The sequence below is a fragment of the Mytilus californianus genome, unplaced genomic scaffold (genome assembly GCF_021869535.1).
Source record: "Mytilus californianus isolate M0D057914Y unplaced genomic scaffold, xbMytCali1.0.p SCAF_6, whole genome shotgun sequence".
NCBI lineage: Eukaryota > Metazoa > Mollusca > Bivalvia > Mytilida > Mytilidae > Mytilus > Mytilus californianus.
Window position 1 is genome coordinate 107,754,988 of NW_026262712.1, and position 26,648 is coordinate 107,781,635.

Genomic DNA, 26,648 nt, shown 5'->3' on the forward strand with positions numbered 1-26,648 from the left:
AACTTGGCATGATAAAACTATATACCAAATATCAAATCAATATCTTCAAGAACGAAGAAACAAAGTGTGGAAAACTGAGTTGCCTGACTGACGGATGGACAGATTGACAGAGGGACAGAGTGCAAACCTTAAGTCCCCTTTGACTTCGTCGCTAGGGGACTAATAATTTTGTAGTTAGAGGTACAGAAGGGAAAATTTATCGTAATACTAAGGCCAAAAAAATAAATACATGTGTTTCCCCTAGCGTGCTGATAAAAAAATAGGGTAGGTAGGTAGGCAATATCATTTCATTTAACAAACATTTTTTAGCTGTTTACTACTAGGGAATCAGTCTGACTTTAACAGTGCTTGTTCCAAAATAGCATAAAAGCTGTTAGGGTAGGCACTAAAAATTAGGGTACAATGTAGATAGGGTTAGCAGAAACACATGTATTATTTTTTTTTTGCCTTAACACTTATAATTATCAACATGATCAAAGGTGGTACATATAAAAATAAAATGCTCCGCTGGGGCGCAGCTTGATACGACCGCAGAGGTTGAACCCTGAACAGTTGGGGCAAGTATGGACACAACATTCAGGCTTGATACAGCACTGAATTTGGATTGTAATTAAATATTTGACACAGCATAGGTTTCTGACACAATGAATGTGGTCTAAGAACTTAATTTTTTTTAATTTACCTATTCAAACCATATCATTATTATTTGCTTTTATATATAAATCAGAAATAACCAATTTAAAATGGAAAATTTTAAAGAAAAAAAATCCCCCCCCCCCCCAATTTTTTGAACCCCTTATGATTCATCACCCCCAAACTCAATCCCAGCCTTCCCTTTGTGGTATGGTACCTTGCAGTACAATTTCAGAGAGATCCATACACTTGAACACAAGTTATTGTCTGGAAACTAGAAAAATGCTTGTTTTTTGGCCCCTTTTTGGCCCCAAATTCCTAAACATTTAGGGCAATTACCCCCAAACTCAAACCGGGCTTTCCCTTTGTGATATCGAACCTTGTAGTACAATTTCATAAAGATCCATACACTTACACACAAGTTATTGTCCTGAAACTAGAAAAATGCTTGTTTTTTTGCCCCTTTAAGGCCCCTAATTCCTAAAATTTTGAGGCAATTACCCCCAAAATCAATCCCAGTCTTCCCTTTGTGGTATGGTACATTGAAGTACAATTTCAGAGAGATCCATACACTTGAACACAAGAAACTAGAAAAATGCTTATTTTTGGCCCCTTTTTCCTAAACATTTTGAGCAATTACCCCCAAACTCAATTCCAGCTTTCCCTTTGTGATATGGAACCTTGTAGTACAATTTCATAAAGATCCATACACTTACACACAAGTTATTGTCCTGAAACTAGAAAACTGCTTGTTTTTTGCCCCTTTTTGGCCCCTAATTCCTAAAATTTGGAGGCAATTGCCCCCAAAATCAATCCCAGCATTCCCTTTGTGATATGGAACCTTGTGGTACAATGTCAGAGAGATCCATACACTAACACACAAGTTATGTCTGGAAGTTACAAAAATGTTTATTTTTGGCCCCTTTTTGGCCCCTAATTCCTTAACTGTTGGTACCATAACCCCCAAAATCAATCCCCACCTTCCTTTTGTGGTATTGAACCTTATGGTAAAATTTCATAGAGATCCATACACTTAAACTAAAGTTAGAGTGCGAAAACCGACGACGACGCCAACGTCATACCAATATACGACCACAAAATTTTTTTGCGGTCGTATAAAAAATATAGTGTGAAGAGAGAACACAGAAACAAGTATATCTTGAATAAGAAAAATGCATTACAAAAGTATGCATTGACAGTTCCATGATGATGGTACAGAACTTGTTTCATTTAATGGAAAGGAGTGTTTCATTTAATGGAAAGGAGTGTTTCATTTAATGGAAAGGAGTGTTTCATTTAATGGAAAGGAGTGTTTCATTTAATGGAAAGGAGTGTTTCGTTTAAGTTGATAAAGGTTTAAAACTAACATTATAAATGATTTTACTTGACAATGGAACTAAAAATAGAAAAAGAAAGGATATGGGGTATCCATCCATGACACAAAATCATTACATGCACAACAAATAAACACACAAAAAGCAAAGGAACAGCGCCTTTATTGCTGTTCTTCATCTCAAAGTCACAGTGAGGTCTTCAACACAGAGCAAAAGAACTCTGACCTCACTGCAAGTTTAAGACGGCCCCTAGCACGGGCTTGAGCGGAATTCTTTGCAAAAATAATTTGGATAGACTTTGTAAGATGTAACACCACCTAATCGGGCCAGGTCGAAAAAGAACATACAGGAAAGTAGTACATACTTAAAACAAAATAGTTCCTACGTACAGGTGTAAAACTTAAACCATGTAGCATACATTTTAGTAATTAAAATATAAGGTATCAAATGAAAGGCGAAGGACTGGTGATCCTTGTAGAACACTCAATTCACTGATAATTCTGAATAATACAAAGTTTATTTTCTGTCAAATACTAATGACTAATGTAATAACTGAGTAAATGTTACAGAAACATTAGTTTTATGTAAATATATAACATTGTAAGAAATGTTACTGTAATGTCAGTTTCATGTATAAATATAAACAATGTTATACAAAATATTACTCCAACATTCATGAAATCAGTTTTATATTAATATACATGAATGACGTTAAAATGGATGTTAGGCTAATTTTCAATAAGTTTTCTTATTCAATATAAACAGAAACGTTACTAAAAATGGGCACTAGCTGTCAAATTCATGTTCACCGATTTGACTCAAATTCTCATATTTGATTTATAACAATGTAAAACATTTATCCAAATTATAAAAAGTCTAAAATAAACAATTTACAGGGCAGGGTGTGTATTTTAGTCTAGACGCCATCTAGTTTACTATCGAGTTGACCTCCAAAGACCTCCAATGGTCATATAAGTGATATAAACATAAATATAGATATAAATAGATAGCAAACTCGTTCAATTGGATTTCTCTAGCAAATGGGTTGAATTGAATTTCACATAAATAGGGATTCAATGAGGTGAATTATTAACTTGCAAGTGAATAATTCATCATCAATGCTTCTTAGCTTATTTTGACAAAATTGAACCATACTGGCTCCTAAAAGCGAATTATTATTTCACTATTTCACTTTCATTAACATGATTAATGATTGAACCAAAAAAAAATCGTATTTAAGATTTTTTATATATCTCGTACATTTGTCGTAGCTAGTGCCCCTTTAAAGTTATACCATTACTTTTACATTTCCTTTTTAAATATTACTTTGAATGTTATTCAGAGTCTACCATGCATACGGACGTATTAAATATGTTACCATGTAGTAACTTTATGTTAACATGAATTTACATTGGAATAACATGACATTAACCATGTTAACGTTTTTTTGTTTGCTGGGCTCTGGGTTACATGTATATAATTTAAACAAGAGTGCACACGCTGAAATGTCTCACCTTCTTTTTTAATCATTGATATTATGTTGATAGTCCTAAATATAAAGCTTTATTACAACTGTCACATAAACTTAACATTAACCAAAAAACTAAACATTGACCAATGAACCATGAAAATGAGGTCAAGGTCAGATGAACCATGCCAGGCAGACATGTGCAGCTAACAATTCTTCTATACAACAAATATAGTTGACCTATTGCTTATAGTTTAAGAAAAACAGACCATAACACAAAAACTTAACACTGAGCAATGAACCGTGAAAATTAGGTCAAGGTCAAATAAAACCTGTGCAACCGATATATAGATCATAAAATATTTCCATATACCAAATATAGTTGAACTATTGCATATAGTATTAGAAAAAAAAGACCAAAACTCAAAAACTTAACTTTGACCTCTGAACCATGAAAATGAGGTCAAGGTCAGATGAAACCTGCCAGCTAGACATGTACACCTTACAATCATTCCATACACCAAATATAGTAGACCTATTGCATACAATATAAGAAAAACAGACCAAAACACAAAAACTTAACTATAACCACTGAACCATGAAAATGAGGTCAAGGTCAGATGACACCTGCCAGTTGGACATGTACACCTTACAGTCCTTCCATACACAGAATATACTAGACCTATTGCTTATAGTATTTGAGATATGGACTTGACCACCAAAACTTAACCTTGTTCACTGATCCATGAAATGAGGTCGAGGTCAAGTGAAAACTGTCTGATGGGCATGAGGACCTTGTAAGGTACGCACATACCAAATATAGTTATCCTATTACTTATAATATGAGAGAATTTAAAGTTACAAAAAATCTTAACTTTTTTTTCAAGTAGTCACTGAACCATGAAAACGAGGTCAAGGACATTGGACATGTGACTGACGGAAACTTCGTAACATGAGGCATCTATATACAAAGTATGAAGCATCCAGGTTTTCCACCTTCTAAAAATATAAAGCTTTTAAAAAGTTTGCTAACGCCGCTGCCGCCGGATCACTATCCCTATGTCGAGCTTTCTGCGACACAATTCGCAGGCTCAACAAAAAAACTAACCTCGGAAGATCTTTTTTCAAATTCTGGAAAGTTTCTCGATAGAAGCCTTTGTTATTGTATCTACTCAGATCGGATATGGAGAAAGAGAACGTGATTTCGTCCTTAAGTTTCTTCACAAACTCTATTTGATCAGAACTTGGAGTTTCGAACAACCCTGTATGTTCGTAAACCATATCGAAGACACCTGGAACAGACAATGCTTTGTCCTTGTAGTATACTCCAACCGACTCAAGACAAATTAATGTCCAGTGCGATGTTGATGATGGGAGTGAATTAAAAGAAAGACCTGTATACGATTCATCAGTGTGTATACTCGATATTTTACTTTTATTTCGTCCTCGGCCCTTGTGTGTACTTTCACTTCTGGATCGTACTCTAGATGACGATCTCTCTCGGGGTGTTGATTCCCTTGTCCTTAAATTTTGTTCAAGATCGGAGCCTAGGTTAGATATTTGTGCTTCAATTTCTTCAGATGCCATCTCTTTCAAGTCGTAATATCGCGGTTTGTTATGACACGTGGGGCGCGTTTTTTTGTTCTTCGGTAGTGAGCCAGAAGAGGTCCATTTCTGTGTTTTTGCATTGGGAAGATCTTCTGTTTCTCTTCTACCTCTTCTTTTTAAATAGGTGGTTTATAGACGGCAGAGGCACATAACAAACATGGCGTCGTTTAGTCTAAATGACATTAATAAATTTAGGAATGCAGATTTAATAAAATGTGAGCTGTATGATAAACGTTTTTATCATATATCCTTGTATAAAATATTACTAAAATTTTACAGTTCAATAACATTTAAAAATATTAAAAGGCTATGAAAGGATTACTAGGTTTATTGATCAGATTCCTAAGAATTTCCTCAGCGGGCTGATAAAGGAACCTTTATTGACTGCTTCCGGAATGTTATCACATGCCTTTCGGAAGTTTCCGTTAATTTCCGTGACGTTTATTATATACTTAGTAGTAAATACAGATAAATTGTATGTGTAATACAATCATTGGCAAGCGTGCTGTATCAGCCACCCGTGATGATATCGATATCAGCACGGTTACAAAGGCTTTATCACACCTTTAATCTGTATGACGTCACGTCATCGATTGCAGTCACTGTTGCAAACTCTAATCTGTATGACGTCATGTCAAACCTATTATCTGTATGACGTCATTTCAAACCTCCTTATCTGTATGACGTCATGTCACATAAAAAGCATCTACGTGAGATATATGTATATAATAAAGTGTATATGATATGGCCTTTTCAATATCACACACCGTATCAACCCTCAACCAATATAATCCCTCGAGCAGAGCTCTTGGGATTATATTGGTGCCTCGGGTTGATCAATACGGATGTGATATTGAAAAAGCCATATGATATTCTCTATTTATCACATGCATTTCCGGAAATCTGTTCGACAACGACAACACAGAGCGGAAAACCGCAAGTGATTTAAGACTTCTCAAAATGGTTGAGGAGCATATTTTCAAACTAAGTTCATGATAACTGTTGTGACAAGATAAATAAAATGCTTGTAATATCAATAAAAATAATTAAAGTTAAGAAATTTGTATTTGATTGACTGTAAATTATTATCTAAAAATTCATGGAAAGACAAAATTTTAATTAATAGTTCTTGTCTGTATTTCTTCTGTTGAAGTATATGATAAAAAGATAATTACATGTCATTTATCATATCAGACCCTTTATCGGCCCTCGTTCATGATATCAGCCCTCGAGCCTACGGCTCTTTGGCTGATGTCATGACCTAGGGCCGATACAGGGTCTGATATGAAAAATGCCATGTAATAATCTATACTTATGGTAGCCTTAGAACATCCCTGCATGTAGGGACGATAAGCTGGATAAATTTAAGAACTACATGGAAAAATAACAGTAAGGGGACGACTATTTGATATCCCGGGGAGGGGGAGTAAGCAGGAGGATTTTTTGCGGATTTATTATTCATTTTACTAGGTCCCTAAGAATGCCTATTTTCAGGTCTTACCAGACCAACCCTATTCCTATTCAAAATCCTCATGTTCCCCACCCCCACCAAAAAAAAATCACTTTTTTTCCTTATTTAAAACGAGTTTAAATTGATTGATTGTTTGTTGCTTATTTTTAACGTCGAGGGACAAATATTTCATGCATTTTCAGAAAAAACACGAGTTTAAAACAGTGGCGGGTCTAGAAATTTTCATAAGTGGGGACCCACTGACTGCCTAAGAGGGGGCCCGCTCCAGTCATGTTTCAGTGATGCCCTATGATATAACCAACCAAATTTTTCCCAAAAAGGGGGGTGCCCGGGCCTTAAGTCAGATTTGTTTAGCAAAATTGAGTTCGGAAAGTATAAAGAAATATATATTAATGTCACGAACACAGCGATTTCTTCCAACCAATTTTCTTTTTTTATACACATATTGTATAATTACACCAATGTTGAAACATAGCACACTATTACAGTCATGTCTACCGAATAAACTGGTCACGTATCTTAATTTTCTAATAAATCATCGTAAACTTCATTTGTGTCATCCAACATTAAAAAAATCTGATATATTCAACGGCAAATTGATTTTTTGTTTTATTGCTTCTTCTACAGAATATCTTCAGAAGAGGTCCAGATTCATTTTTTTGGACTGTTCACCAGAAGACGTTCTGGAGATATTCAGCAATAAACACGCCCCTGGAGTACGCTGACTGAGATAAGGGGTCAACAGCTAATCATCGCTGGGGACGTCATCGCTGAGCACGTTAGTCCACGGAGAGGACGCTAAGGAGAGATAACTGTGTCTGTATTATATATTTGAGAAGTGTCATAGTTATCTCGCTTTGGTAAGTTTTAGGTTGACTGCTTATAACAAGAGATTTTTACATGTTTGAAGTAACATGAGGTTTTATAACATTTTTTAAATAACTCTCTAAATAAAGTTTCCATGAGACAGCAACCAAATGTAATAGAAAAAGATGTTATGAAATACTTAAAATTACAAAGAAAGAAAACACATATATACTGTATTTACACTTGACAGCGACTTCAGCATAAATATGCCAGCTTTTGTAAATCTTCTTCTTCTTCTTCTAAAAAAATCATCATTCCCAATATAATTTTTAAGTCATATAATGGTCATAGAAGATTGGCACATCCAACGTCCTGAGCGTGGATTAATTCTGATGTCGCCTTGAAAGTCATATAATGGTCATAGAAGATTGGCACATCTAACGTCCTGAGCATGGATTTATTCTGATGAACATTGAAAAGTCATACCCTGGTCAAAGAAGATTGGCACATCCAATGTCCTGAGCGTGGTTTTATTCTGCTGTCCACTAAAAAGTCATATAATGGTCATAGAAGATTGGAACACCCAACGTCCTGAGCGTGGATTTATTCTGATGTCCACTTAAAAGTCATATAATGGTCATAGAAGATTGGCACATCCAACGTCCTGAGCGTGGATAAATTCTGATGTCCACTAAAAAGTCATATATAGTCATAGAAGATTGGCACATCCAACGTCCTGAGCGTGGATTTATTCTGATGAACATTGAAAAGTCATATAATGGTCATAGAAAATTGACACATCCAACGTCCTGAGCGTGGATTTATTCTGATGTCCACTAAAAAGTCATATAATGGTCATAGAACATTGGCACATCTGACGTCCTAAGCGTGGATTAATTCTGATGTCCACTAAAAAGTCATATAATGGTCACAGATGATTGGCACATCCAACGTCCTGAGCGTGGATTTATTGTGATGTACATTGAAAAGTCATAAAATGGTTATAGAAGATTGGCACATCCAACGTCCTGAGCATGGATTAATTCTGATGTCCACTAAAAAGTCATATAATGGTCATAGAAGATTGGCACATCTAACGTCCTAAGCGTGGATTAATTCTGATGTCCACTAAAAAGTCATATAATGGTCATAGAAGATTGGCACATCCAACGTCCTGAACGTGGATTAATTCTGATGTCCACTAAAAAGTCATATAATGGTCATAAAAGATTGGCACATCCATTGTCCTGAGCGTGGATTAATTCTGATATCGCCTTAAAAGTCATATAATGGTCATAGAAGATTGCAACATCCAACGTCTTAAGCGTGGATTTATTCTGATATACATTGAAAAGTCATACCCTGGTCATAGAAGATTGGCACATCCAACGTCCTAAGCGTGGATTAATTCTGATGTCCACTTAAAAGTCATATAATGGTCATAGAAGATTGGCACATCTAACGTCCTAAGCGTGGATTAATTCCGATGTCCACTAAACAGTCATAGAATGGTCATAGAAGTTTGGCACATCCAACGTCCTGAGCGTGGATTTATTCTGATGAACATTGAAAAGTCATATAATGGTCATAGAAGATTGGCACATCCAACGTCCTGAGCGTGGATTAATTCTGATGTCCACTAAAAAGTCATATAATGGTCATAGAAGATTGGCACATCCAACGTCCTAAGCGTGGATTTATTCTGATGTACATTAAAAAGTCATATTATGGTCATAGAAGATTGGCACATCCAACGTCCTGAGCATGGATTTATTCTGATGTCCACTAAAAAGTCATATAATGGTGATAGAAGATTGGCACACCCAACGTCCTGAGCGTGGATTTATTCTGATGTCCACTTAAAAGTCATATAATGGTCATAGAAGATTGGCACATCCAACGTCCGAAGCGTGGATTAATTCTGATGTCCACTAAAAAGTTATATATAGTCATAGAAGATTGGCACATCCAACGTCCTGAGCGTGGATTTATTCTGATGAACATTGAAAAGTCATATAATGGTCATAGAAGATTGACACATCCAACGTCCTGAGCGTGGATTTATTCTGATGTCCACTAAAAAGTCATATAATGGTGATAGAAGATTGGCACATCTAACGTCCTAAGCGTGGATTAATTCTGATGTCCACTAAAAAGTCATATAATGGTCATAGAAGATTGGCACAACCAACGTCCTGAGCGTGGATTTATTCTGATGTACATTGAAAAGTCATATACTGGTTAAAGAAAATTGGCACATCCAACGTCCTGAGCGTGGATTAATTCTGATTTCCACTAAAAAGTCATATAATGGTCATAGAAGGTTGCCACATCCAACGTCCTGAGTGTGGATTTATTCTGATGTACATTGAAAAGTCATATAATGGTCATAGAAGATTGGCACATCCAACGTCCTGAGCTTGGATTTATTCTGATGAACATTGAAAAGTCATATAATGGTCATAGAAGATTGGCACATCCAACGTCCTGAGCGTGGATAAATTCTGATGTCCACTAAAAAGTCATATAATGGTCATAGAAGATTAGCACATCCAACGTCCTGAGCGTGGATTTATTCTGATGTACATTGAAAAGTCATATTATGGTCATAGAAGATTGGCACATCCAACGTCCTGAGCATGGATTTATTCTGATGTCCACTAAAAAGTCATATAATGGTGATAGAAGATTGGCACACCCAACGTCCTGAGCGTGGATTTATTCTGATGTCCACTTGAAAGTCATATAATGGTCATAGAAGATTGGCACATCCAACGTCCGAAGCGTGGATTAATTCTGATGTCCACTAAAAAGTTATATATAGTCATAGAAGATTGGCACATCCAACGTCCTGAGCGTGGATTTATTCTGATGAACATTGAAAAGTCATATAATGGTCATAGAAGATTGACACATCCAACGTCCTGAGCGTGGATTTATTCTGATGTCCACTAAAAAGTCATATAATGGTCATAGAAGATTGGCACATCTAACGTCCTAAGCGTGGATTAATTCTGATGTCCACTAAAAAGTCATATAATGGTCATAGAAGATTGGCACAACCAACGTCCTGAGCGTGGATTTATTCTGATGTACATTGAAAAGTCATATAATGGTTAAAGAGAATTGGCACATCCAACGTCCTGAGCGTGGATTAATTCTGATTTCCACTAAAAAGTCATATAATGGTCATAGAAGGTTGCCACATCCAACGTCCTGAGTGTGGATTTATTCTGATGTACATTGAAAAGTAATGCGTATTAATCCTCAATTTTTAATGCAAACTCATAGACAAGTTTATTTCGGCTCAAAATGGTCTAAATATATTTCTCTTTCATCAAAAGTTTTATTTCTGCAAATTTGTTGGTTAGTTTAAGTAAACAATGACCTCAAAAGCACTATTTTGTGTCAGAGTAGGGCTTCTTTTACATACGTTCTAAATTGGAGAGAGTGAATTGGTGGTTTATCGGAAGTCTTTTGGTTTTCTTTATTATTAATCCTTGGTCATTTTGTAGTTAAAAAAGCTATCTGAGCATAATTCGAATTCACAGCTCAATTTAAACTGACTGTAATGTATGACTTTAATAGAAAATACATGAAATTTAATATCAGACTACAGGAACAGAAACTTTCAATCAAGATCAATTTTGGTTGATTTTTCCTTGTTTGTCCTACTGCTTTAAAGACTTTGCACAACCTTAACAATGAGTTTAGTAAAAATATTAAAGGTAATGAAGTGTCAAGGAATTTTGACCCCCCTTTTTTTCATCAGTCGTCAGTAATGGACTTTTAATTTATCAATATTTCAGTTATGATCATAAAACAATTTTTATTACCTATCAGTCAATAATTTTAGGTAGAAAACTTTCATTTAAGACAATATATGGGATTGGGAGGTGTTTATACACTGTTTACATTAGGCTATGCTATTTACCAAATACATGGAATGATGCAAAGACAAAACGGGCAAAAATCAAATAATTTCATAAAATCTTCATTGCGACAATGTTTTTGGGGTAGTACACAAGCTATGTTTTAATGTTTAATACCGTGAAATTGAAAGTCTAATATCATTATTCCACAGTAAACATGAATCACATAAAGAAAACAGCATAGTGGAATTTAATTAAATATCAACAAGCTGATTAACAAAATCTGTTTTAAGTTTATGTGTACACCTTAATTATTTGCTCATGTTGTTATCCAGGTTGAACATGAAATAAACGAACGGAGTACGATAGATTTTACAAATATAATATAATAAATTTTCCATGAGACATGCACACAAATTTTATTAAATAAGGAGCATGTTGACAATATTTAATATTTATGCGAAGACATACGTATTTTTAGAAAATAGAATGTGACAACTACAGGCTCCTGGCTTGGGACAGGCATACACAGAATGTGGCGAGATTAAACATGTTTGAGTGTACAGACAAACATATGAACAAACTGTAAAAATCAGTTTAAAAGGGCTTAACTCATCAGATCGATACAAAGCAGAAAAACATCTAACAAACAAATAAAAAAACAACCAAAAAACACAGATTGTAGTATCGTGAAAGTGCATATGTGTATAACAATAATATTTAGTATGGTTTTGATTTACTGATAACAAAATCAATAATTATACCAATAAAATCCACATTCAAAGATCTAATTACAGTGATTTGGTAACTTTGAAGAATTAGTTTACTATGAAAGTATTTTTATTCGTGGGTATCAATTTTCGTGGTTTCAGCAAAAGTTACATGTCCGTGGGTTCTTAAATTCGTGGATTTTAGTTTTCTGAAGAAAAAAATCGAATGACGAATTTGAAGACTTCAGAATCGAATATTTGTGATATTTATCATATGTTGTTTTATAATGATTTGTGGGGCATTGTTAAATAAGGTGTTCATTTTCACTCACTTGTTCGTCCTTCATTACTAACAAATTCATAATATTTTGAATTGTAGAATCAATTATTATGACATAAAAAAGCAAGCCCAAAATGAAATCAGTAGTTTTTTTCGTATGAGAATTATGAAAAAGGAACATTTCATTATCGCATATCATCACCGGAAATCTGACTTTCATCGATCAAAAATTATTTCTCATGAGAAATAAAATGTTAACAGTCGAACGTTTTAGAATTTTAAAAGATTAAATGGGTAAAATCCGGTCTGAAGTTGTACAAAAAAAATGTATATTTAGTTCATAGTACGTTGGTTTATATGACCGTATCCATGTAATCAAACCTACATGGGGATCTTTCCATGTCTGGAATTGAACAACAGTTATTATATTTCGTTGGACAGTTAAATTCGTGGATAAAGCCATCCACGAAAACCACGAAAATTGGTACCCCACGAATAAAAGTACTTTAACAGTATTTGAAGGATTGATAAGTTCACCCGGATCGTATCTAAATTTCCGAGCCCTGTAAACAACATCACCGTAAAAATTAGGATGTACTGTTCCGTTTGAAATAAATTTTCTATTGGTACAGCCAAATTTGACAACCAAATCTTTGTATTTATGGAAGAATATAGTAAAGGTTTTAAGTAATTTGTGGAAACGAAATCCCTGACTTAACAATTTACCAGTAAAACATAGATTACGCTCATTGAAATCCAAAGCGTCACTACAGACACGGGCATAGCGAACGAGTTGGGATGTGTAAACACCGTAAGACGGTGCCAAAGAAACATCACCGTCCAAAAAAGGAAAATTAACAATAGGGAAAGAGAAATCCATTTTGTCGTAAATTTATATTTATTACACACTATAGAGTAGAAGTTGAACACGCCATAAATATTTTATGGTTACTCCATAATTTCATTAAACATAATTGGATAGTCTATATGGTACATCAAAAAATAACGTACAATTCCTCTAAAAACACTTTTATACATATTATTGAAATATTTTTGGAAAAGACGTCGCTAATTTGAAAAACTTGTGACTAATCCATTTGTCATTTTGAACAGTAAAATATGTTTAAACTATCATTTTCAATCATATAAATGAAATATATCTCATCAGGGGTAAGAATGTACGTTTAACACGCTTGGCAGGTCAGTAAGTGTTATGATTAACGGGAGGTTGAGGGAATATGTCACATGACTTACATTTACTCTCCTGAAGGGGAAAATGGTAACAGGGTTGGGAGACGCGGTGCTTCATACTTCAGTCATTTTTTTAATGGGCAAAGAATCTCCCAAAACCACCAATGTCTTCGTGAATTTTGAATGTTCTATCCTTGATACATTACAATATAAAAAAATCCATACACAGCATTTTACATTTTTCGATAAATGTATTCAGTATATTTGTTGTAGTGATACCAACCTTTTTCCGTACTTAAACTTACCTATGAAAGGTTGAGATTGAAAACATTGTTTGTTTTATTCACTTACAGGGGAATACTAATTTCTAATTATACGATATTGACATGATTTCTTATTTTTTATACCTTAGGTGATGAGTTGTGCCACTCGTATAAAATATTTGTTTCTTTATACTGTTGTGAATCTCAATGACTCAACATTATGTTAATGTTGAAACCAATGTAATCTACCTTTCTAAGATAATTCCATGGGAATGAAAGATTTCATTTACATAGAAAACACAAGATTCTTAAAACAACAGATTTATATTAAATGTAGAAAGCGGTATGTGATTTTCAAATGCAATCTTTCAAATTGTTTTCTCATCAAAACATGTTAAAATATTATGAAATAACCGATTGGTATTAACTATATGTATGACACAAATAATCATGTATTTTCAAATGATTTCCAGTGACTTTTTTCAATTCATACAGACACAATTTATGAAAGCTTTTCTGAAATACAAAGCTCTTTATTAGTATTTAAAGGCATGCTTTCATAATTAGTAGATTAATTATTTTGGGCTTTTCTCAGGAGCTCGGATATTCACACTTTATTGAGTGGCATTATTCAAAAGAAAACGCAAATGGAATGAAACAGGACACTGACTAACTTCGAACAATTGCTGTTCAGTTGATTGATATCGTTTGATTTTGTCAGTTTTATGGACTTCCCCTTTTTGAATTTGCCTTGGAGTTTGGTATTTTGTTATACTTTTTTCTAGACTATTGGACTATATATATGTTTTCCCTTAGCAGTCACTACACATTTCAGGGAACTCCTACGCCACTGCTATGTTTAAAGAGTTGCTATCGTCAATTAGAGATTTGACAGGAAACAGATATTTAAGACTACAAATCACAAATTGAAGGTTGCAACGGTTCACAGTACCGTTATTCCTCTTCTAAAGCAAAACTAGGAAAATTTTCAAAAGATATTATTTAAATTATCCTAATCAGTCAATGACGCCGCTCTGATATTTGTTAATTTCCACAGATTAAGAACTTCGGAAAAATAAACCGTTGACACAGAGAGATGTCTCGCCTATTTGTAATTTTGGTAGCATAATGCAAATATTGAATCCAAATGGCAACATTTATACATGCAAACTATGCAAAACATTTAAAGTCAATGAATCATGACTAAGTCTTAATGATCAAATAACCTCCATGGAAATGAGAAATGCCAAATTTAAAGGCAATGCTTATAAAACTGCATACCAGATACGATTGACTTATCATAAGTGGTGCCCTTTATACTAACCAAAATGCAGATTTGAGCTTGTAAACAAAGTAAAAGTTTCAAAGTCAATGAACCGTGCTGAGGGAATGGGGCCATATAATCTCCATGGAAAAGTGACAAAAAATAATAACTTCATACCAAATATCATTGACTTAACATTAGTATTCCTCTTAAAATGATCTTATCACAAACTTATACAAGTAAACTAAGCAAAAGTTTCAAAGTCAATGTACCATGACTGATTGGACAGGGCCAAAACATTTCCATGGATATGAGATGTACAATGCTAACAAAACTGAATATCAAATATCATTGACCTACCACTAGTGGTTTCCCATAAATCACAAATTAATATATGTAAAGTAACAAAAGTTTAAAAGTCAATAGACCATGACTAAGGGGGGCGGGGCCAAATAATCTCCATGGAAATGAGATGTGTCAATGCTAATACAAGTGCATACCAAATATCATTGACCTAACACTAGTGGATCCACATAAACTGACCATATCACAAAGTTATACATAGCTGACGACGACGCCGCCATCGAAAACAGCAAACCTTAGTCTCGCTTTTTAACCTTGTGAAGGCGAGACATAAAAGGAAGGAAAACACTGCTGCTTTTCATTTGTTTTCAGTTTTCAAATCGTGATCATCTTCTTTTACAAAGGATTAGTAATGTTACAATGTGTTGTTCTCCGTAAGGATGTTGAAAAGGCACCACATAACCTTTCGCTAGCAAAGATATTTTGTAGGAATCTCGGAGTTCATTATTATTATATGTCCCTGCAATGATGTAGTGATAAGTAACAGTAAATTGGTCATTTTTATAATTACACATTAATGTCATTACATGTATTCGGATAGTCTACTATGCTTCATCCGAAAATAAGGTCAAATTACTTTAATTTTGGAAAATTGATTTTTAGTTGAGTGTGTATTGAAGATTTTTATTGGTTTATTTATCTCTGATGACGTTTCCATCTTTCTGATATCATAAAGCTATCACACTCATTAAACAAGTACTAATGTGTACACATATATATTTGATAATGAAAATACACTCAATGCATTTGAAAATGTCAATCTTTCAGGCCACATTTATTCTTTTTGATAAAAAATGGTAATTGTAAAAGTATACATCAATTAACTGACTTAGATATTCGAAGTGCCGCATGATCGGTAATACTTAGGAAGATATGATCACTAAAGAAGATAAACTCAGATGAGAATCGATGGGGGATTAAGTGGAAAAACTGTATTATATTAAGGTCCAGTAGCTTGTATTACAGACTTCACTAGCTTATCCACGAGACTTTTTAAAATTTTGTTAGCAGGCAGGTTTTAGAAATATTTTTGAAAGTTTGGGAAGTTTGATAATATCTTTCCACCGACCGGGATTTTTACAGAACTGTCTCTGATTTTCTTTGTATTTTAAATGTTGACCCTGTCAGTTCGACTTCTTTTTTTCGAATTTTTGCCTTCGCGTTTTCGCCCTATAGAATATGTTAGGCGAAATGGCGAAATCGAGAAATGGCCTTAACCGGACACCATAGTTTTTTTACTTTTATGATGACATACGCATGATAAAAATACAAAGGGAGATGTTTGTGCACGCATAAAACTGGCCGCAATTGTCTACCCTTTTCATAATTGGAACACAAGGGTTGACTGGAGTATAGCAATATGGTCACCCCTTTGTTTTCTTCTGACCGACAATGAAACCCTTGCCAAAATGGGGCCTACGTTTGGCTGTGCGGGATGTATCAAATCGCTGCCACATCCGGTCAGAATTTGAACATTAATTACGATGCCTCCCGTAGAGGTAGTAACACGCTCTTTCCATGCTAAGAAACATGGTAACAACTCTTTGGGGGGTCTGTAGGTGACCAGTTGCAAGGCTAAATTTCTATTCCTATCCAATATACCCTCATTTCCTAGTTGCATTCCAAATTTCTCGCCAATCATTCCGATAGCTATTGCAGAGACTGCCTATTGGTTTTATTGTAAATTTGTTCTCGTCCTGAACATGCATGAGATATTTGCCACTGGGCGTAAAGCAAACAACAATCAATCAATCTATACATGATAGAAAAGTCAATACGTATAATAAGGAGACATTTTTGACGAAGTATGATTTTGCCAGAATAGTACAATTTTTATCTTCACAATAATGCTTCCAAAACAGATTATATCAAAATGAGTTTCTAAGGAAATTCCCTACAAAATAACACATATTTACATAAACGTCCCAAGATTATCTTTGACTGATACCTGCTGGAAAAAGCGATATTCGCAAAATAACGGAACATACATCTACTGATACCAACATTAAAAAACACCTACTGATACCAACATTAAAACACCTATTGATACCAACATAAAAACACCTGCTGAAACCAACATAACAACACCTACTGATACCAACATAAAAAACACCTACTGATACCAACATAAAAAACACCTACTGATACCAACATAAAAACACCTACTGATACCAACTTAAAAAAAAAAATTCGTTTAACATTTCACAGCGGTATAACATGTTACTTTAATTATTCTTCCCTTAGTTTATTTATTTTGTATTTACATTGTATCATAGATCAAATTTATTTGTTCAGTGTATGTTCACTGGTGTTAATATGTCTTTTGATTTAGTTAAGCCATTTCAATTGATATTTTATAGTGTGTCTTTCTATGTTGTGATGTTACACTATTGTTTCAGATACGGGTGAAGGTTTGGTACCAATAAAACGTTTAAACCCGCTGCAATTGTTTGCACCTGTCCTAAGTCAGGAATTTGATGTTCAGTAGTTGTCGTTTGTTGATGTGGTTCATAAGTGTTTCTTGTTTCTCGTTTTTTTTATATAGATTGACCGTTGGTTTTCCTGTTTGAATAGTTTTATACTAGTAATTTTTGGGGCCCTTTATAGCTTGCTGTTCGGTGTGAGCCAAGGCTCCGTGTTGAAGACCGTACTTTGACCTATAATAGTTTACTTTTATAAGTTTTGACTTGTGTGGAGAGTTGTCTCATTGGCACTCATACCACATCTTCTTATATCTGTATAATTTAACAAATCTTCAACCCGTGACATCCGCCCATGTATAACCAATGAAAGGCATACATAGCTTAAAAAGTATTGTAGGAAAGAAAGTAAAGTAATTAAGAAAATAAATGTAATGGTGCAATTATTCCCTATGATTCCAACGATACTTCCGATAATTATCAGAATAGTACTGCTTAAAGCGAGATCGGAGTATTTGATTTCCCAAAGAACCTGAACATAATCAGTGCTATTCACCATTTACGTATATTATTTACGTCTTTGTGTCAGAATAAAAGTGTGGTGAAATATACGATTTAAATTGTATTCGATATTACTTTGCTTCCTTTCCTAGAATATTTTTTAAGTTACGTTTTCCGTGATCCTCGGGTTGTTAGCGTGGAAAGAGCGTGGGACTCCATCTACGCGAGGCATCGGAATTATCGTTCTATCTTATACATCCATCAAAGCCAAACAAAGCCCAATTTTGGCAATGATTTTGCTGTCGGTCGGAAGAAAACCAAGGGATGACGATATTGCTATACTCCAGTCAACCACTGCAGTCTAATTATGAAATTGTAGGCAATTGCAGCTAGATTTAAATATGCACACACATTCTCCTTTGTATTTTCAGGCCATGCGTATGTCATAAAAGTAACACAATAAATTCTACACAGTCCAGCTACCAACAGGTTAATTAATTTAAACAAGGAATAAAATATTGTATAAAATTTGGAAAGCTGGGTCAAAATGTGTTTAACTGCTACAGAAAGTTGTCAAAAGTAGCAACAGCTGTTTGTTGAATACTTCTGGTCAATAATGTGTTCATATTGCTGACAGTAACGCTAGTACACAGACAAGTGAGAGAATACAATATCTAAAAGTTGTGCAACAACAATACGAACTAGAAATGTCATTGCAAGCAATGGCGGATATCACACCCGCTAACTGTCACTAAACGGTAGCCACTTTGAAAACTGTAAAGTCGAATGCCACATCCACACATGCCAGCTAACATTTCTGTAAAGTTTAATTAAGTTCGGACATTTCATTTTTTTACAATTTGCTGTTTCCATGGTTAAGGCAGTCATGTTGAAAATTCCAAAGTAAACGGCACATCTACACATGCCAATTAAAGTTTGTGTGAAGATTCATTAATTTTGGAGCATTTTTATTATTTTTTTTGCTGTTTCCATGGTGACAGTTGACTTTTTGAGAATTTTGAACATTTAATTCCACATTTATACATTGAAGATAACAAATCGATAAAAAACATTAGTTTTGATCTAATTGTCTTTAGGAAAATGTTACTTTTGTGTTTTACCGTACGATTCTATGTTAACCATATTCCAGAAAAGGCACAGCCGTGAAGTTCTGAAGATACTCACTATCATACAAAACCTTGTATAGCGAACATCTACATTGTATAAAAATTTCATGATTTATAGATCAGGTAACTCAAATTAGGCATAAACTAAATGTTTGCATTTTCCATAGTAAAGGCGGCCATTTTAAAAATTCCTGCACCATTACTGCACATCTACATATGGTGGTTCTCGTTATGGTTTATTTTTTTTAAGATTGATCCAACAGTACCTGAAAAATAGCGCGAATAAAATATCATTGGAATAATAATGATAACAGAGAAACGATAGCGATAGATTCCATCGGGGTGACATAATGAAATGGTACATAGTGCTGTAAGAAGGGAATATATATCAACCTATATACAGGCTTCTCTAATGTAAATTATCAGCTAGCTGTGTGTTGCTATCGAGATTAACGTGTTGCTGAAGTCAAATGAAGTTTAAATAGTTCTTAGTCTTGAAAATAAATTTCCATTATACCCTTTGCAATTGGAGTTGTAAGTTTTCAGATCAAGAATAAGCATCATACAAATGTTTTTTTACCAACCAAAAGACTACAAAAGTAGATTTAATATAAACATAAAGGGGATGCTATGAAATAATGGCCAATAAAACAACTATCCATTGTCATTTGATGGAAAGGGGCTACAACAACAGAAACATGAACAATGGTTTTCAAAAAAAGTGGAACTGACAGGTCTCCACTTTTCATATACAAAGAAAATCAGAGACAGTGCTGACATACTATCAAGAATTAAAGGACTTAATATATATAATCTAGGACAGTCGAAAGATATTATTAAACATTCCAAACTTTCAAAAATATTTCCAAACATGCTTGCTTACAAAATTTTAAAAAGCCTCGTGGATTAGCTAGTGAAATCTGTAATACCAGTTGCTCAACCTTAAATTATACAGTTTTCACACTTAATCCCCCATCTATTGATATCAGATTTCATCCTCTTTAGTAATAATATCTTCCAGTAATACCTATCACGCGGCACTTTGAATATCAAAGTCAGTTAATTGAGGTATACTTTTACAATTACCATTTTCACCCAAAAGAAGAAATATGGCCATAGAGTGTGACATTTTAAATTCAGTAAAATGCATTGAATATATTTTTATCATCACAAGTTATCAAATATAAATGAATTAACATTTGTATTTGTTTAATGAGAGTGATAGTTTTATGATATCAAAAAGATAGCGAAGTCCTCGAAGGTAAATTAACCCAACAAAATCTTCAACACACACCAAACGAAAATTTTTCAAAAAAATTCCTGCAGATTTCAACCTGAACATGAAGTTTGTTTTTATCACTATATCAGAAACATGTATATTATATTTATCTATATCCATGTCATTTGAACTCTAGTGGAGAGTTGCCTTATTTTTAAGTGGTTTTGAATGATTCTTTGTCCAATTAAAAAAGACTGAAGCACGAAGCACGTCGTCCCCACCTCCCATAGCCCTTCCCCCCGCACAGAGAGTAAATGAAAGTACATGTGACAATTAACATCAGCCTCCAGTTAATTATTATGTGATTAATATAAAACTTACTGACCTTCCTAGCTACATTCTCACCCGTGCTGAGGTATATTTCATTTCTATCATGGTAAATGGAAAATGATAGCTTTCAATAATATAGAAGTTTTTTTTTATCTCATATTATGATATAGCATATAGACTATCCAACAATATTTATATTGTGTAATCAATTATAACGACATAGTATACCAAATCACATAATTATAAGCCCTGTTTAGTGTTACTTATCACTGCGACATTACAGGGACATATAATAATTATAATAAACTCTGAGATCGCTTCAAAATATCTTTGCTAGCCAAGGGTTATGCGGTACCTTTTTATCTCTACGGAGAACAAAGCACTGTACCATTACTTACCCTTTGTAAATGAAGATGATAGCGATTGGGAAACTGAGAATAACTGAAAGGCAACATCAGTTTCCTTCCTTGGTTCATTCATATCACATTTTTTTTCTGAAGTTTTAAACCTAAAGGAACACTACTTTTATCGTTTTTCATTTATTTGAGTCATATGAATTCTCGTCTTATTAATAATGGAGCGTTGACTTTATTTTGTACTGGTAAATTCAGGCTTAAAGAACAAAGAATTTTAAAAAGTAATTTTATTTAAAAATGATTACAATATTATTTATACTTTATACAAAATAGTTTATACAAATCACAATTGAATATGCCATTGCCTTAATAGCTACACGAAAAGAGTTCACCGTTTACGTAGAAAGTAAAATGATTAGTTTATTAAAACCAGTCAAAATGCCTCCAAGAAATCGGCAGTGAAATAGAGTATCTTTAAATCAAGTAAACGCGTTTATGTTTCTCAATCCAACGTTGTCTTCACACTTTATTTATTAGTTTGTACCACCCAGTATGTGTTTACCTGTGTAAATAACTTTCTCAATTATGTTCTAAACTTCTCATCAAAGTAACTATATATAAAGAGATTGACAATGTGGTTTAGAAACAAAAAACGCGCAAGGTAAGTACAAACAAAAGCTGCCTCCATGGATATAGATATAAAATTGAAATCACTAACAGCATATACTTAAATTAAAATGAATTACGAAGGAATATAAGATAAAACATAAGCAACAATGATGACAAAAACATAATTTTTATTCTTGTTGTTGCCTTTTCCTTTCTTTTTCTTTCCCTGTCCTCGGTCGCTAAAGTATTTACTGGTTTATTAGTATCCTGATCACCTCGCAAAGTAGAGGGTTTATTAATGCTGGGATTGGAGCTTGATTTATCCTGGATCTGAATATTAGTAGTTTTCCTAAGTATTTGAGTTCTTTATCTTTTGTTAACACTAAATCAGTATAACGTGGTGTATTTCGATGTTTCCTTTACTTATGCCCACTTCTGATGTCCCCAGAAAGGAGAGTTTATCCTCTTCAAAACTAGTAAAACAAACTTATGGTTATCAGAATACTGACAATCGTTAACAGAAAAAAAACGCAAAATAACGGAACATACACCTACTGATACCAACATAAAAAAACATGCATGTATATTTTAACTAATCTTCCATTCGTGACATCCGCCGATGTATAATCAGGGAAAGGATCACGGAAAACAATTCATTCTAGGAAAGGAAGAAAAGTAATATCGAAAACATATAAAATCGTATATTTCCCCACACTTTTATTCTGACACAAAGACGTAAATAATAGTATGACGAATAACACTGATTATCTTCAGGTTCTTTGGGAACTGAAATACTCCGATCTCGCTTTAAGCAGTACTATTCTGATAATCATCGGAGGTATCGTTGGAATCCTAGGGAATGTTTCAGTAATAATATGTTACTTCTTTCGGATTGAGAAGTGCGGAGAGCGTTATTTTATTCCGGTGTTGGCAGTCGTTGACCTGGTTGCTTGTATAACAAGTTCTATTTTCTATGTTATGGATAATACATTTTTCTTCAATTATCCCTACGATTTGATGTGTCGTATTCTGACATTTCTGCAGCTGCTTGTACCAGCGACTTCGGCAAGTTTATTGGTCATAATTAGTCTTCAAAGATATTTATTAGTTTGCAAACCTCACGGACCAAAGATGACATTACGTTGGAAAAGGATTTCAATTGGTGTCGCATGCTTGTTTACTTTATCTTACTCTGCACCGATGCTTGCGATATCTGGGATTAAAACATCAAATGAAACGTTTCAGAATCATACAATACAAATTACAGTCTGTAAATTTTCAACAGCAGAAACTTCAGCTAAGATAACAGTGTACTTCGGTTTTCTTCTTCTGTTAACGATTATCAGTATTCTGGTAACCATAAGTTTGTTCATACCAGTTTTGAGGAGGATAAAACTCTCCCTTCTTGGGAAATTCAGAAATAAACATCAAAATACACCACCTTATACTGATTCGGTGTCCACAAAAGATATAGAACTGAGAAAATGCGTAGGAAAAACGCAGGAAATTCAGATCCAGGAAAAATCTAGCTCCAATCCAAGCATTGATACATCCTCTACTTTGAGAGGTGATCTTGATGCTAATAAATCAGTAAATACTTTAGCAACCGAGGACAGTGAAAGAATAAGAAAGGAAAAAACAACAAGAAGAATAACAATTATGTTTTTTGTCATCATTGTTGCTTATGTTTTATCTTATATTCCTTCGTTAATCATTTTAATTGTAGTATATACTGTTGGTGATCTCAATTTTATTTCTATATCCAAAGAGGCAGCATTTGTTAGTACTTACCTTGCGCGGTTTGTGTTTCTAAACCACATTGTCAATCCCTTTATTTATAGTTACTTTGATGAAAAGTTTAGAACAGAACTGAGAAAGTTATTAACACAGGTAAAAACATACTGGATGGTACAAAATGATGAATAAAGTGTGTAGACACAGTTGGATTGAGAAAATGAGTTAATTTATTCAATTATATACACGTTAACTAGATTTCAAGAGACTCAATTTCACTGCCAATTTTGAGGCATTTGGACTGGTTTTAATATACTAACCTCCTTACTGTCAATGTTAACGGTGAATTCGAACTCTTTTCAATGGAACATTTCAAACAATTAAAATGTAGATGGAGATATTGCTGAGAGAGATGTGTCAAAAACATTTTATTCGAGTATCCGAGTACGGAATTTGCAATCGAGTGTTCGGTCTTCAGAGCGAGTACTCGTCCAGGATATGGTTGGTCACCTAAAAAAATGATTAAATTACGATTTCTTTGCTAATTTAATGTAATCAATAACATAACAATTACTCCTAAATTCAAATGTAATCGATTACATTTGATCGATTACTTTTTTTTAAGTAATCATGATTACATTGGATTACATTGTATACTGTGATATTAAAGTTTTTTTTAAAACATAAAAAACGAAAAAAAGAACGTTAATTTTTGTGAAAAGTTGTGTTTTTAATATCTTTAATATATATACAGCATATATGTTATTAAGAACTTAAATCAGGAGCAGTGTAATATTAGTATTGTTTGATAGCATAAGAAAATGACATTTCTCTATCATAGAAAAAACATTGTCTTTAAATTTATGAATATTTTAGCCCAGTGTTTATTTGCAGTTAACAAAAACAATTGAGGGACTATTGAATGATCAAATAGCTTTATTGTATATTTTGCCATGGACATGATTGTATGAAAAAATTTCAATATTGGATATTAAAAACACATTTGAATTTTTATAGAACAAAAAATTGATGAAGATTGTGAAACAAAAAAATTAAGGTGTGATTTCCGAAGCACCAGAGATCACCCCCAGTTTTTGGTGGGGTTCGTGTTGCTCAGGCTTTGGTTTTCTAAGTTGTGTTTTGTATACTGTTGTTTGTTTGTTTGTCTTTTTCTTTTTTAGCCATGGCATTGTCAGTTTATTTTCGATTTATGATTTTGCATGTCCCTTTAATATTCTTCGCCTCTCTTTTTCCATTACTTTTAAATGGGGTCATTTATGTTAATCATCATAGTCAAAAATGGAATTAATTCCCTAAAATAATGTTCTATGCTGTTAAATGTCAAGGAAACAGAGAACAAAATATTGTGATATCTAGAATTGTAATTTTTATCAAAATTTAACCATCAGGAAACCCAAAATATTCTCAATGCAGACATTTCGTATTACAAGGACTCAATCTCCAAATGAAACATTAGAAAACGTAATTCATTAAGTGAATTATTGTCAAAACAAATCACACAATTTCACTGTACATGTCTTAAAAGAGAGGCGAAAGATACCAAAAGGACATTAAAACTCATAAGTCGAAAATAAACTGACAACGCCATAGCTAAAAAAGAAAAAGACCAAAAGACAAACAATAGTACACAAAACGCAACATTGCAAACTAAAGACTGAGCAACACGAACCCCATCAAAAACTGGGGGTGATCTCAGGTGCTCCGGAAGGGTAAGCAGATTCTGCTCCACATGTGGCACCCGTCGTGTTGCTCATGTTAGTACAAAACCGGTAATAAGTCTAATTCGGTAGGTCACATTCGCGAAAATGGGACGGGATTATAGTTACGACATTAGGAACATATACGCTATCATCTGTGAAACGGACATTCCGTAACGGTCAACCAACTCGTGATGGCGTCCGTAAATTTTAAGCGTAGTTTTATACTGGTTATACTGTTGCAGGGAATGAAATCTACCCCTATTCAAAATATCCATATTTTAGCGGTAGTCTTAATTTCATATCAACTCCCGCTCTACCTTGAAAAACTAGCTATTGTTTATTTGTTTTCGTCCTTGTTCTAGATGAACTATTTGCCACTGGACTTTAAAGCAACAATTAATCAATCACTCAATGAATCTGAAAGATGCAAAATGATTGTATATGATCAATTGCAGAGGTTTATGGAATATTTCTATGTCAATTGTGATTTGTATAACTATTATGTATATATTATATTGTAATCATTCTTAAATAAAGTTATTCTTTAAGCTTATTTTTTCCCTTAAGCCTGTTTACCTGTACAAATGTCAACATACTACTTCATTGTAAGTAAGACGATAATTCATATAATTCAAATGAATAAACAAGAAACAAACTGCAATAAAGATTGAGGTACACTCACATAATGAATGTCATAAAAAACTTAATGTGTAAACGATGACTAAACAAGAGATCTTTTACAATATCTAAAATATATTTTATGTATGAAATTAATATGCAAAAAAAAAAAAAAAAAAAAAAAACGAAACATTCCAGTAGTGTTTCAAACAGTAGATAAACAATTCCTAAATATAAACAATATGATTAAAACCTTTATCAATTAATGTATTAAAACGATTAAAACCTTTACCAATAATTGTATAAAATAAAACAAAAAGAATGTAAAAGGCGTTGTCTTATATTGTTCACTGAATATATAAGTTTTAAATTAAAAGGTTGTTAAAGACCTTTTTGAAATTCTTATTGAAAGAGCATACTAAATGTTCAATAAAAAACTATAAGTCGGATTGAAATAGACAACACCCTGGCCAAAAAAGATAAACGATGAAAAGAAAAGAAAACCAATTCGCGAAAGAGTTTTCTAAAAAAATCAAGATTAAGGCTCCGATTTCCATCCAAAATCAAAAGTAATCTAAAGTCCTGGGGAAAGATAAGTAGTTCCTTTTCCGCTAACGGTACCTGTCGTGTTACTCAATGCAAGAACATATTCTATGATAAGTCGCATTTGGTAATGTCACAATCAAAGAAAAATAAAATTGGATTTGTAGCTACGACAATTGGAATATACTCGTGCTCATCGGAGACAC

The 26,648-nt window shown here is 33.7% G+C and overlaps 2 protein-coding genes and 1 long non-coding RNA gene across 5 annotated transcripts in view; 2 read left to right on the plus strand and 1 right to left on the minus strand.

The window, feature by feature from the left end:
• The window catches only part of LOC127704282 (uncharacterized), a 47,943-nt gene extending 42,776 nt beyond the window's left edge, over positions 1–5,167 (minus strand). For all 3 annotated transcript variants that reach the window (XR_007983208.1, XR_007983209.1, XM_052208289.1), the window contains exon 1: positions 4,544–5,167. Coding sequence is in view for 1 of the 3 variants with exons in the window: in XM_052208289.1 (XP_052064249.1) it covers positions 4,544–5,022 (479 nt within the window). In the remaining 2 variants the exon portion in view is untranslated. The remainder of the gene's footprint in view (positions 1–4,543) is intronic.
• The window catches only part of LOC127704322 (uncharacterized), a 162,137-nt gene that overhangs the window by 117,219 nt on the left and 18,270 nt on the right, over positions 1–26,648 (plus strand). The window lies entirely within an intron of this gene.
• LOC127704287 (5-hydroxytryptamine receptor 1D-like) lies at positions 22,555–24,825 on the plus strand. Its single transcript, XM_052208296.1, has one exon. The coding sequence runs from the start codon at positions 22,574–22,576 to the stop codon at positions 23,750–23,752; it is 1,179 nt and encodes a 392-aa protein (XP_052064256.1). The 5' UTR covers positions 22,555–22,573; the 3' UTR covers positions 23,753–24,825.